The sequence below is a fragment of the Lithobates pipiens genome, unplaced genomic scaffold, assembly GCF_037356315.1.
Source record: "Lithobates pipiens isolate NorthernLeopardFrog02 unplaced genomic scaffold, aLitPip1_a1.2 Scaffold_22, whole genome shotgun sequence".
Classification (NCBI taxonomy): domain Eukaryota; kingdom Metazoa; phylum Chordata; class Amphibia; order Anura; family Ranidae; genus Lithobates; species Lithobates pipiens.
In genome coordinates this window covers 44,935,482-44,948,894 of record NW_027507784.1, presented here as the reverse complement: position 1 = coordinate 44,948,894, position 13,413 = coordinate 44,935,482, and the positions used below count along the sequence as shown (strand labels likewise).

Here is a 13,413-nt window from a genome sequence, read left to right as displayed (position 1 = left end):
CCTCTTGGATGAGTCGTCGCTGCGCTCTTGGGGTAATTTTGGGCGGCCGGCCACTCCTGGGAAGGTTCACCACTGTTCCATGTCTTCGCCATTTGTGGATAATGGCTCTCACTGTGGTTCGCTGGATTCCCAAAGCTTTGGAAATGGCTTTATAACCCTTTCCAGACTGATAGATCTCAATTACTTTCTTTCTCAATTGTTCCTGAATTTCTTTGGGTCTCGGCATGATGTGTAGCTTTTAAGGATCTTCTGGTGGACCTTACTGTGTCAAGCAGCTCCTATTTAAGTGATGCCTTGATTGTGAACAGGTGTGGCAATAATCAGGCCTGGGTGTGGCTAGAGAAATTGAACTCAGGTGTGGACAACCACAGTTATAGTATGTTTTAACAAGGGGGGCAATCACTTTTTCACACAGGGCCATGATGGTTTGGATTTTTTTTCACCTTTAATAATAAACACCTTCATTTACAAATTGCATTTTGTGTTTACTTGTGTTGTCCTTGACTATTGTTTAAATTGGTTTGATATTCCGAAACACTTAAGTGTGACAAACATGCAAAGGAACAGGAAATGAGGAAGGGGGCAAACACTTTTTCACACCACTGTACAGCACTGACAGCAGCACCGTGATAGAGAGCACTGACATCAGCACCGTGACATAAAGCACTCACACCAGCACCGTGATATACAGCACTGACAGCAGCACCGTGACAGAGAGCACTGACATCAGCACCGTGATATACATCACTGACACCTGCACCGTAAGCAGCCCCAGGAGGAAGTCAGCATAGCACAGGGATGGTGGGAGCCCCTCATAATGAGCATAGCACAGGGATGGTGGGAGCACCTCAAAATATGCACAGCAGAGGTACAGCCCCAGGAGGAAGTCAGCACAGCACAGGGATGGTGGGAGCCCCTCATAATGAGCATAGCACAGGGATGGTGGGAGCACCTCAAAATATGCACAGCAGAGGTACAGCCCCAGGAGGAAGTCAGCACAGCACAGGGATGGTAGGAGCCCCTCATAATGAGCATAGCACAGGGATGGTGGGAGCACCTCAAAATATGCACAGCAGAGGTACAGCCCCAGGAGGAAGTCAGCACAGCACAGGGATGGTGGGAGCCCCTCATAATATGCACAGCAGAGGTACAGCCCCAGGAGGATGTCAGCACAGCACAGGGATGGTAGGAGCCCCTCATAATATGCACAGCAGAGGTACAGCCCCAGGAGGATGTCAGCACAGCACAGGGATGGTGGGAGCCCCTCATAATAAGCAGCCCCCAGTAGAAATATGACACTGCTCAACCTCTTCAAAGAGGAGGGTACGGGCATATAGTACGGTGTGCTTTTTTTGGACAAGGAAGTGAGCCAAATGAAGAAAGAAGGTCTGTGTGCTTGATTAAAAAAATTGTTTATAGACATATACATGGTCTACTGGTCACATGTGTTGAATTCCTCCGAGATCCATGCCTCATTCATTTTTAGAAATGTGAGGTAGTTAACACTGTTGTGAGCTAGGCGAGTACGCTTATCGGTCACGATCTCCCCTGCTGCGCTGAACGTCCTTTCGGACAGGACACTGGATGAGGGGCAAGCCAACAGTTCCATTGCAAATTGGGCAAGCTCTGGCCAGAGGTCAAGCCTGCCCACCCAGTAGTCCAGGGGTTCATCACTCCTCAGAGCGTCCACATCGGCCGTTAACCCAATGTAATCGGACACCTGACGGTCTAGGCGTTCTCTGATGCTGGATCCGGATGACACCTGTCGATGGGTCGGCTGAAAAAATGATCTCATATCCAAAGTCACCAACACATCTTCAAACCGGCCTCTTCTTGCAGGCGCTGTTGGATTGGTACCCGCAACTCCTTCTCTGGGAGTGGGAATTGCTCCTCTGCCAGCGCACGCAAAAGCAGAATGCAGCATTTCTCGAAGCAAGGCCTGGAAGTGCTGCATTCTGACAGCCCTCTGCGACGGCGGTAACATTTCCGCCATTTTGTGTTTGTACCGGGGGTCTAAGTACATTGCCACCCAGTACTGGTCCTTGACCCTTATGCTTTTTATACGGGGGTCCCTATTAAAACACTGGATCATGAAGGCCCCCATTTGCACTAAACTGGAAGCGGTGTGGTGGCCTGGCTCCTGCTCATCATCCAGGATAATGTCGTCCCCTTCATTCTCCTCTCCCCATCCATGCACAACAGGGATCCCAGAAAGGTTTAAAGCATGCTTTTCTTGCTCCTCCTCATCCGCCCCGACACCATCCTCCTCTGACTCCTCTTCAGACTCCTGTTGTTGACTTGTCTCAGATAAAGTAGCCCCCCCTGGGAATTCATCCAGCATTGCGACTTCCTCATCTTCCCGCTCCTGCTCCTCCACAGCTTGATCAATGACACAACGCAATGCACGCTCCATAAAGAAGGCATAAGGTACCATGTCACTGATGGCGCCATGGCTGAGACTGACCAGTTTGGTGATCTCCTCAAATGGGCGCAGAAGTCTGCATTCGTCACGCATGAACAGCCACTGGCGCTGTGAAAAAAACCCCAGCTCCCCAGAACCGGTTCTGCCGCAGAGTTCATACAGGTAGACGTTAACTGCACGTTTCTGCTGGAGCAGCCTATCAAGCATATAGAAGGTTGAGTTCCATCGCGTCGGGCAATCGCAAATAAGACGTCTGACCGGCAGATAGTGTCGCCGCTGAATGTCAGCAAGGCGAGCCATGGCCGTGTAAGATCTTCTGAAATGGGCCAAGATTTTCCTTACCTGCCGCAAGATGTCCTGGACCCCAGATTATTTGACAACGAATCGCTGCACGACCAAGTTTAAGACATGTGCCATGCATGGCACGTGCATGATTTTGCCCTGTTTCAATGCGCTAAGCAGATTGGCACCGTTGTCACACACCACTTTACCAACTGTCAAATTGAGCGGTGTTAGCCACTGATCTGCCTGTGAACGCAAAGCTGAAAGGAGTGCCGGGCCAGTGTGGCTCTTGGCTTCCAGGCACAACAGACGCAGCACGGCATGGCAACGAATCACCTGGCATGTCGAATAGGTTCTGGGGAGCTTGGGCGGCGCAACGGAAGAGACGCTAGCAGCGGAAAAGGAGGAGTCAGCTGAGGAGGAGAGGGAGGAGGATGGAGTAGGAGGAGGAGAAGAAGAGTCAGGCCTGCATGCAATCCGTGGCGGTAAAACCAAATCTACACGGTGCCATGGGTTACATGCTTGACGGCCGTCAGAAGGTTCACCCAGTGGGCAGTAAAAGTGATATACCTTCCCTGCCCATGTTTGCTAGACCACGTGTCTGTGGTCAGATGTATCTTGGCACCGACACTGTGTGCCAGAGATACATTCACTTGCCGCTGAACATGGCCATATAGCTCTGGGATGCCCTTCTCTGAGAAATACTTCCTTCCTGGGACCTTCCATTGTGGTGTTCCAATGGCCACAAATTTGCGAAAGGCCTCCGAGTCCACCAGTTTATATGGCAGTAGTTGGCTGGCTATGAGTTCTGACAAGCCAGCCGTCAATCGTTGGGCAAGAGGGTTATCCGGCGTCATAATTTTTTTGCGCTCGAACATTAGGCCCACGGAAGCCTGCCTTTTTGCAGAAAAATGTGAGCTTGGCGTGATGGAAGGTGGAGTGGAGGACAATTGTGAGGAGAGAGGAGAAGGAGAAGTAGAAAACGAGGCTGGACGGTGAGAGCCTGCAGTGTGGCTTTGTGTGTTCCATTGCTCCCACTCGGCTTGGTGATGGCTGCCCATGTGCCTTCTTAAGTCGTCCCTAGGTGAGTGTTGGGCTTACCGCGACTAATGCGTTGACTGCAAAGATTGCAGATGGCAACGCTATTGTCAGCAGCGGACACATTAAAAAAATCCCACACTGCGGGGCCATGTGCCGGTGTCCTGGGAGCGCGAGATGTGACCGTACATGGTCGATGACTCGCTCCTGATACATTTGCAGTCTGCTTTGTCCCTCCTGTGCAATGTAAGTTATTCCTGCTTCTCCTCCCTATCTGCTGGTCCATATCTCCCTCTGAACTCCCCTCCTCTTCCTCTCTTGTGGGCACCCACGTGACATCACTAGACATGTCATCATCAACGTCACCTTCCCCACCGCTATAAGTAGAGATCTCGGAGTAGGCAGCAACACCGGGGACCAACCTCCTCCTTGGGCTGATCTGGGTATTGTCGTCAGACTGCTGAGTAGCGGTTGTTGCTACCTCCTCTTCCTGATCCAATACCAAGAGTGGCTGTGCATCAGAAATGTCCTCTTGATATGGATCGGAAAATAATTCCTGTGACTCAAGCGGAAGGTATGTGGTGTTGTTGGTGGTAGTGTCTTTGGGGGTGCACATAGCAGAGAGTGAAGAAGAGGGTGCAGATCGAGAGGATGAGGAGGGTGCAGAAGAGTAAGGCTGAGCGAGCCATTCAACCAAGTCTGGTGCGTCCTTTAAAGTAATTGAACGCACCTTCTGCAACTTCCCACTTTGGCTCAAGCCTGTTGCTCCTGCCCTACCCCTACCACCCCTGCGGAAGGGCCTGCCTCTTCCTCTGCCTGTCATTTTTTAAATGACCCTGTGACAAAGCTCTCAGTCCCTATACCAATGAAGGACTGTTGCAGTATAGGGCAGCGGTCAGCAGTAGTGCACCTCAACCCTATGTATTGTGGACCGATACTAGTCCTTATAGAATAGCAGACTGTACCTCACTCAACCCTATGTACTGTAGCATCCTAGACCAAGTTACCAGTCCTTATAAGGACTTTTGTGGACCAAGTAGGTTGTGTGTGAGTGATTAGCAGACTGTACGTCAGTCCCTATACCAATGAAGGACTGCTGCAGTATAGGGCAGCGGTCAGCAGTAGTGCACCTCAGCCCTATGTATTGTGGACCGATACCAGTCCTTATAGAATAGCAGACTGTACCTCACTCAACCCTATGTACTGTAGCACCCTAGACCAAGTTACCAGTCCTTATAAGGACTTTTGTGGACCAAGTAGGTTGTGTGTGAGTGATTAGCAGACTGTACGTCAGTCCCTATACCGATGAAGGACTGCTGCAGTATAGGGCAGCGGTCAGCAGAAGTGCACCTCAACCCTATGTATTGTGGACCGATACCAGTCCTTATAGAATAGCAGACTGTACCTCACTCAACCCTATGTACTGTAGCACCCTAGACAGACCAAGTTACCAGTCCTTATAAGGACTTTTGTTGACCAAGTAGTTTGTGTGTGAGTAATTAGCAGACTGTATGTCAGTCCCTATACCGATGAAGGACTGCTGCAGTATAGGGCAGCGGTCAGCAGTAGTGCACCTCAACCCTATGTATTGTGGACTGATACCAGTCCTTATAGAATAGCAGACTGTACCTCACTCAACCCTATGTACTGTAGCACCCTAGACAGACCAAGTTACCAGTCCTGATAAAGAGCTTTGTGGAACAAGTGAGCTGTGAATGATTAGCAGACTGCAGCAGAAGGGCAGCAGTCAAGTATAATATTCTTTCTATATTTGGAAGAAAGAATATTATACGTGTACAAGCCTATCACCATACCACTGATACCAGTCCTGAAAAGAACCTTTGTGGAACTAATAGTAACAGCTACTGTTTAAACTGACCCTCACTGCCTGACACACTGCTTCCTGCCTGTCCCTATATAAACTGGCAAAACAGAGGCTGCTGGAACAATAACTGGTTACTGGGATAGCACTTTTGTGGACCTGATAGTAACAGCTAATGATGACTAATCTGGCTGTCCCTACAGCAGCACACACCGTCCTGTCCCTTTCTCTAAACTGACAAAAGACACTCAGGCTGCTGCAACAATCAGTAGCACAGCAAACCTATATACACTTAACACCTATACCAGTCCTGAAAAGAACTTTTGTGTACCAAATAGCTAGCGATTTGGGTCACTGCAATCTCTCCCTGCTCCACACAGCAACCTCTCCCTATAGTGACAGAAGAAAGAATGTAAAATGGCCGCCGGATCGGGTGTATTTATAAGTTAGGGGGAATGTCCAAGTGTCCATGTGCTGTAATGTCTCAATTGGCTGTCCTGTACCCCATGATGGATGTGTCATCAGGTCAAAGTTCTTTTACACAGTAAAAACACGGAAGTCCGCCGGGCGAACGGCGCCAATAGTCCGCCGAACGGGCGGACCGCGAACAGCCGAAATTCGCCGCGAAACGACCGCCGGGCAAACTGTTTGGCCATCACTATGGAAGACAAAACCAAAGAATATTGATGAACTCTGGGAGGCATGCAAGACTGTTTTCTTTGCTATTCCTGATGACTTCATCGATAAATTGTATGAATGCTTGCCAAACCACATGGATGCTGTCCTTCAAGCTCATGGAAGTCATACAAGATATTAAATTTGGATCTCACAGCACCACTACTTAATTTGCTGACATATTTTTGGATTTTCAGTAAAGTTGTTCAATTTTTGTATAGGCGACAAAACTTTTGTCTGGCCAAAATTTGACCTGTCTGTCTTGATTAAATGATAAATCTTTTTTCAGTGAAACTAATTTATTTCAGTGCATTAAACATCATTTGGGAGGGCTTTAGCTTTTCATATGAGCTATTTCTAACACCAATTGATTAATTAAAACTCAGGTTAATAGCAGGAGTTTCTACAAAATAGAGAAGCGACAAGACTTTTGTCAGGGACTGTAGATTATTTTATTGTTGCTTATGACTGTTTTGTAGTGTATTTTTTATAAACATTTAATGCACTGTTTTCTTTCATAAAAACAATATTTAAACATTCTTATCCCGCGTACACATGATCAGACATTCCGACAACAAAATCCTGGATTTATTTCCAAACGTCAAGAATGTGGTGATGTACAACACGTACGACAAGCTGAGAAAGATTAAGTTCATTAGCCAGTGCGGCCCTTCTGCTTGATTCCGAGCATGCATGGAATATTGTGCGTCGGAATTGTGTACACACGATCGGAATTTCTGACATGGATTTTGTTATCGGAAAATTTGAGAACCAGCTCTCAAATTTTTGTTGTCAGAAATTCCGACAACAAATGTCTGATGGAGCCTACACATGGTCTGAATTTCTGACAACAAGCTCAAATCGAACATTTGTTGTCGGAAATTCCGACCGTGTGTACGCAGCATTAGGTTGAATCATTGAATGCTCTAATTAGAAACTAAGAACTTGGTCTCTGTGAAGAAGTTACCATGATGCTGTGAATGGTGTGCGTTTTTGTTAAAACACATGGGGGCAGCTACTGTGTATTTAAAGAAGCAACTGCTCAGTTAACCTGTCCAAGTGACGACAACCACTGTTAGTCTATTTGTGCTTTGATTGTTATCCCATGAGCTGGAAAATCTCTGCGCAGGGTGAGGCTTTACAACATGCCCCATAGGTGAGGACTACAAACAGCTGTGATGACACACATTGAGTAGGCATGACCAGGCCCAGACTGGCCATAGGGCAGACCAGGCATTTGCCCGGTGGGCTGGGGCCGCCCGTGGCCTGTTGATGATCAGGCCGCACAGCGGGAGGTAGGCGGCGGCTGCGGCCTGATCCTGGGTAACACAGGCCACGGCCGCCGCTCGCCTACCGCCATACAGCCATGCCTGTGTCATGCGGAACTGGCGGCTGCATGGGCTGTGCTGTGTGTCTCTCTCACACACAGTTCAGCCTCAGTGCCACGCTGACAGTTCCACTCTCCTCCTCCAGCCATGGGTGTCTGCACGGTGGGGAAAGCTGCAGGCTGCTGTCACTATTCCCCCGTCTCACGTCGGCAGAAGGGGAAGAGAAGGCATTCCTATATGGTCGTTTTCCCTCCCCATTGGCCAAAACAGAGGGCCAATCAGAAGAAACTAGAGGGGCATCATATGAAATGTAGTCCCAGAGATACATGGCACCATTGGTCTCAACAGGGAGCAGACTACAGTTTCCAGCATGCACTCTGCTGGGGTGAAAGAGAAAACCCAGAAACAAGCTGAGGAGTGCTTGTAGCAGCTACTACAGTAGACATGGCAAATGAAACAGAGGACTGTACTGGGGGAACTAATAGCCCCAGCACAACCAGAGAGAGAGCTACGCTGTACCTGCACCACCAGAGAGAGAGACGCTGCACCGCACCACCAGAGAGAGCCACGCTGCACTGCACAACCAGAGAGAGTTACGCTGCACCGCACCACCAGAGAGAGCCACGCTGCACTGCACCACCAGAGAGAGCCACGCTGCACCGCACCACCAGAGAGAGTCACGCTGCACCGCCCCACCAGAGAGCCACGCTGCAGCGTACCACCAGAGAGAGTTACGCTTCACCGCACCACCAGAGAGCCACGCTGCACCGCACCACCAGAGAGAGCCACGCTGCACCGCACCACCAGAGAGAGTCACGCTGCACCGCACCACCAGAGAGAGTCACGCTGCACCGCACCACCAGAGAGAATCACGCTGCACTGCACCACCAGAGAGCCACGCTGCACCGCACCCCCAGAGAGAGCCACGCTACACCGCACCCCCAGAGAGAGCCACGCTGCACCGCACCACCAGAGAGAGCAACCCTGTACCCGCAGCACCAGAGGGAGCCACCCTATACCCGCAGTACCAGAGGGAGCCACCCTGTACCCGCAGCACCAGAGGGAGCCACCCTGTACCCGCAGCACCAGAGGGAGCCAGCCTGTACCCGCAGCACCAGAGAGAGCCACCCTGTACCCGCGCCACCTGAGGGAGCCATGCTGTACCACACCACCAGAGAAAGAGCCACGCTGTATCTGCACCGCCAGAGAGAGAGACACGCTCTACCGCACCGCCAGAGAGCAGGTCAGTGGTCCATGGACACAATAGGAGACAGACAGTACTGGCATGGCCACAATAGGACTGGGACACTATAATATAAAGGGGACTGCCCTGTAAAAGGGCACTGTAATCATTGCAGTGCCCCTTTTTAGTGCAGTTCCCTTTATATCACAGTGTGGAGGACCAACACCAGGCACCCCCGCTAATGTCTACCGAACCCCCCCCCCCCGGTCCCTGGAAAAGTTGGCTGCTCAGTCTAAAATGCCCGGGCCTATTTTTTGTCCTAGTCCGGGCCTGGGCATGACCCACCAGTGTCACTATCAGGAATCTGGTCCACAATATGGATGCAGGCAGGTAGAGTTTGATGCTGCTCCAGTCAGGAGGTTTAGTGTTAACTGTGTTTCCTGGCTGTTTCTTGGTGGGCTTTCATGGGTCCCACCGACTGTGAAAATGGGACAGGGGTCCGATCCAGGCTGTAAAGGTACTGCAAGTCTGAGGTTGTTACTATTACCGTTGCTGGGCAGCCACACGCCTGAGTTAGGAATTAGTTTAAGGAGAGACTGTTGCCTTTGTTTGATTGTCATGCCACATTATTTAAGCAAAGCTTTTGAAACTTTGCCTGGTCTGAAGTTACTCAAGGGGTATAATGCAAGTAACTGGCATATACAGCCTACAGCTTGGGTCAGTTAAGCACATTAGGGTACAAGGATAACGGTACAAGAGTTAATACTTTGTGAAGATACACCAAGGATAATAAAGGTCTCTCTAGCAGCCTGTCTTAAAGAGGAAGTAAACTCTCCCACTCCGATGCTTCTTTTCATTTAGTCCATTATAATAAGTAATTATCAGACTGTAGCCACTGTAATCCAGCCCAAATCGCATATTACTTACTGTTTAAAGAAACTTTAAAAAAATTGTTTCCAGGGGTTAGGCAGCGCCATCTTAACTATTGTTTTCTGAGTCCACAGTGGAGTGTATTTCCGCCCTTACATTGAGCACTTCCTGTACTGTTAACCAAGCCTCCTTCTCAATCCAACATTTCTATGGCAACCCTGCTTCCCTGTTCATAGCTGACTTGTTTTATTTCATAGTATTTACTTGTGCTGATTATCTAGTGTTTGCCTGTGTGAGTCCTATCAGCTTCAGCTGATAAGACTGCAGTACTGCTGTCCCATTCCCTGGTTTACACTGTATGTCATGTCACATGGTCACATGGTGTGTAGGAGGAAGCTCTGAATGATTCTGAAGTCTCCTGGGAGTTAAGTAGTGTGCCGTAGGAAGTCCTGATAACAGATAGATAAGCACATAGAGTGTGCCAAAAATCAGGGGAGATCTGGGCATGCTAGTGACGCTTTTCTAAAGAACAAAAAGGATTACAACAATACTAAACAAGTAAGGAGATATCTACAAGCAGTGTTCATTAGGGTTTTTTTATGTTGATTTACATGGGACAAAGTTGTGGGGGAGGGTTTACAACCACTTTAAGCGTGTACATGTGGGATAGCTTCTAGCAGGTCCGTCTACCATAACAACGGGAGTAGATCTGCACTGCACAGCTCCTCTGCCTGTGCACAGGTATGGAAGAGGCAGAGTTAAGATATTATGCACATGGAACATGGAGGGCCCAATGCCATTACTGGGAGTGATGTAGTGGCGATACGCTGGACAGGTGAAAGGGCATTGGCTCAGCATGTCCCTCCTAATTGCATCAGTGATCATGGTGGTGTACATTAACATCAAGAGAGTCAACTAGAGTTTAAGTCAGCCGTGTAAGCAAAGGTACCCCATGTGTAAAGCAGTGACTCAATCCAAAAATGCCTAGCGTAGCCCAGAAGTTCCCACCCTGGGGTAGGCCTCCTATATGACCCCCACTTGGTGCCCAACGAGGAGGGGAACATGAAGAAGGTACCACCTGCCTACACTACAAAGATGTGAAGCCAATGCTGAAGCAAATGCATAAAGACAGGAAGTGGCTGAATAAGGCTGAAGATCAGCAATACTAGGATGCAAATAAAGGTAAAAACAGTATTTTATGGGAAAAAAACAAGGCAATTGTCTATGATACAAAGTGCTTTGGCAAACTAAAAACCATCTAGTTAGAGATTAGAGCTACATTTAACATGAAAGCAACGTTGAACTTGACATTAACATTTACAATTTTAATCTAGTAGGTACCCTTACCAAACACTTTTAATGATATTTCCTTCTCCTTACTTTCAGCGTTGTAGATAACGGTACACACATAGGTGCCCCTATCAGAGATGATCACATTAGATATGTGTAATGAGGCGAATCCATCCCTCAGGGATTCCACGTTAAGGGACATCCTGGAGTCTTGGGTGGAGAAGACTTTGTTGTCATATCTCAGGATGACTTTTCCCTGGAAGGTCCATGATATTATCAGGTAGTTAAGATCCAGCGTCTGTTTATCCACTGAGAAGGAGCAGATGAGGACGGTGTCCTTGGAGAAAAGGGCCCTTTGTGTAGAAGGAGCAGATATATCCAAAGCTGCATCTATTGAGATACATTAACAGGTAAGTTTATGAAAAAGTAATACTTATAAAATTCATAGGAGCAAAGAAAATAAAGTGCTGCTGGGGAGGGAGACAAAAAAATAGACAAATTAAACTATATGTAAGTATGTAAACCTTTTGTTTTATTTTGGATAGAATTTAGAAGGGTTAGAACACCTTCTAAATATTTATTGCTCCATGTCCCTGCTGGAGAGATGCACCTCACTATTGGTCCTGGTGACCATTGTCTCTGGTACACAACTTGATGGGAAATCTGAACTTTTTGATATGTCAATGAAAGGTGAGGAGATATCTTCCCATGGGTGTACTTGTTCTAGTAAAAGCTATTTAAGAGGAGATATCACCTTAATATCCCCTTAATTTGGAGAGATCTACTTTTATTTCCTGCTGTGTCTCTGGATCAATTTAGATTTCTATTTAAATCTAAAAGAAAAGGGTTTGACTTTAAATACACTTTAAAGTGGTTGTAAACCCTTACAAACCACTTTGACCTACAAGTAAGCCTAGATTAAGGCTTACCTGTAGGTCCAAGAAATATCTCCTAAACCTACATGGTTTAGGAGATATTTGGCAAAATATAGGCACCGCTGTCTACGGCGCATGTGTCGTAGACAGCGACGTGCAGGCGCACTGAGCGCGCCGCTGTCAACAGCGATATGCCGCGAGTGGCGGCTCCCGTGCGCATGCGCTGGAGTGACTTCATTGCGGCTCCGTCGAATGACAGCGCTGGGGCAGCGAGACCCACCAAGAAGATGGAGGCTCCGTACTACAGGGGACAGCTGTGACTTCGCTGGCTCCTGTGTCAGGTAAGTGACACATAATGGACTACTATGTGATGCATAGTAGTCCATTATGTTTTACCTTTGCAGGGAATCAAAGAGGAAATAAACCCATCAGGGTTTACTTCCTCTTTAATGCAGTTCTTTATTAATACAGCATAAAAAATGTTTTTTACTGCAAGTGGTGTAAGTACCCGAGTTTGACCTGGTATCAACCTCTTGCAGCTCCACTGAAATGCGTAGTGGTCAGCCCATTCCGTTGACATTGACAGTACCTGTCTGAGGCGCCACCGGGTTTCTTCAACTCAGATGGGTCCAGCTTCACCGACCAACAGCCTATTATCCAAGCAGCTTGTTTGTGGTTCTATCCTCCACTGCACAGTGTAACCCCCTGCTCCCTGCCCCAAGCTGTTATACAGGTTTTACATGTAAGTGTACTATTTCTTTTTGTGCCTAAATGACAATACACACTGATCCTATGTCCTTGCTGTTTGCTCTTTGTCATGTTCTCCCAGCACAGCCAGAAAACTGACCGTGCTATGATGGATGTGCTCTCCTGCCTAGTGTAGTCAGTTTTAAATATGAAATCAAGAGACTGGTAGGATCGCCCGGAATTTAACATAAAGAAAGCAATAAAAGAGAACAGGATACTTTTTAACACAGCAGCATAGCTCACGGTCACAGTCACCCTTTGGCTCAATACACAGTCTAAGGTTATTCTTTTTTGGTGTTTTTTTGGGGTAACATAGATAGGCATAGATAGGCATGGGGAAATTGAGTGGGATACTGCAAAAAGAACTATATACACAGTGAGGACTTCCAAATAATGATAAACCAGTTATAGGGACAAACCATTACATTGAGTGAGCTTGGTTTGTGTTTGGCTCGGACTGGAAGGGTGGGTTTTGGTTGGTTAGGATAAGATGTCTGTGTCTCGTTCTGTGGTGATTGTGTTGAACCTGACCCCACATGTTCCCCCTGTACAATTGTTTGGGGGATTTGACTGTGTATGCTGCTGGAGTGTTGTGATGGGGATGAGGGCGGGTTGGATGGGTGTTGGTTTGGGTGCCATATGTGTGGTTTATGTGTGTGTGGGGGGATGGGTTGGTATTATACCCCGGTGAACTGGCACTTTGGGGGTTGTGTCTGTTTTTGGGGGGTGGTTTGGTGGTTGGGATGTCCCGTGGGAGGGTGCAAGGGCGTTGGGATTTGTTCTGTGTGTCTGAGTTTGTGCAAATGTTGTAATTTGGTGTGAATGTCCACATGCTAGTTAGGCCCCCTTTAGTCAACATATTGTGGACACATGCTGATCTG

General features: G+C 48.0%; 1 protein-coding gene across 2 annotated transcripts in view; it reads right to left on the bottom strand.

The window, feature by feature from the left end:
- The window catches only part of LOC143923712 (uncharacterized), a 128,079-nt gene that overhangs the window by 97,262 nt on the left and 17,404 nt on the right, over positions 1–13,413 (bottom strand). The window contains exon 2 of one of the 2 annotated variants that reach the window (XM_077447520.1): positions 10,968–11,300. In XM_077447520.1, the coding sequence (XP_077303646.1) occupies positions 10,968–11,300 (333 nt within the window). The remainder of the gene's footprint in view (positions 1–10,967; positions 11,301–13,413) is intronic. The other variant, XM_077447521.1, reaches the window with a different exon arrangement.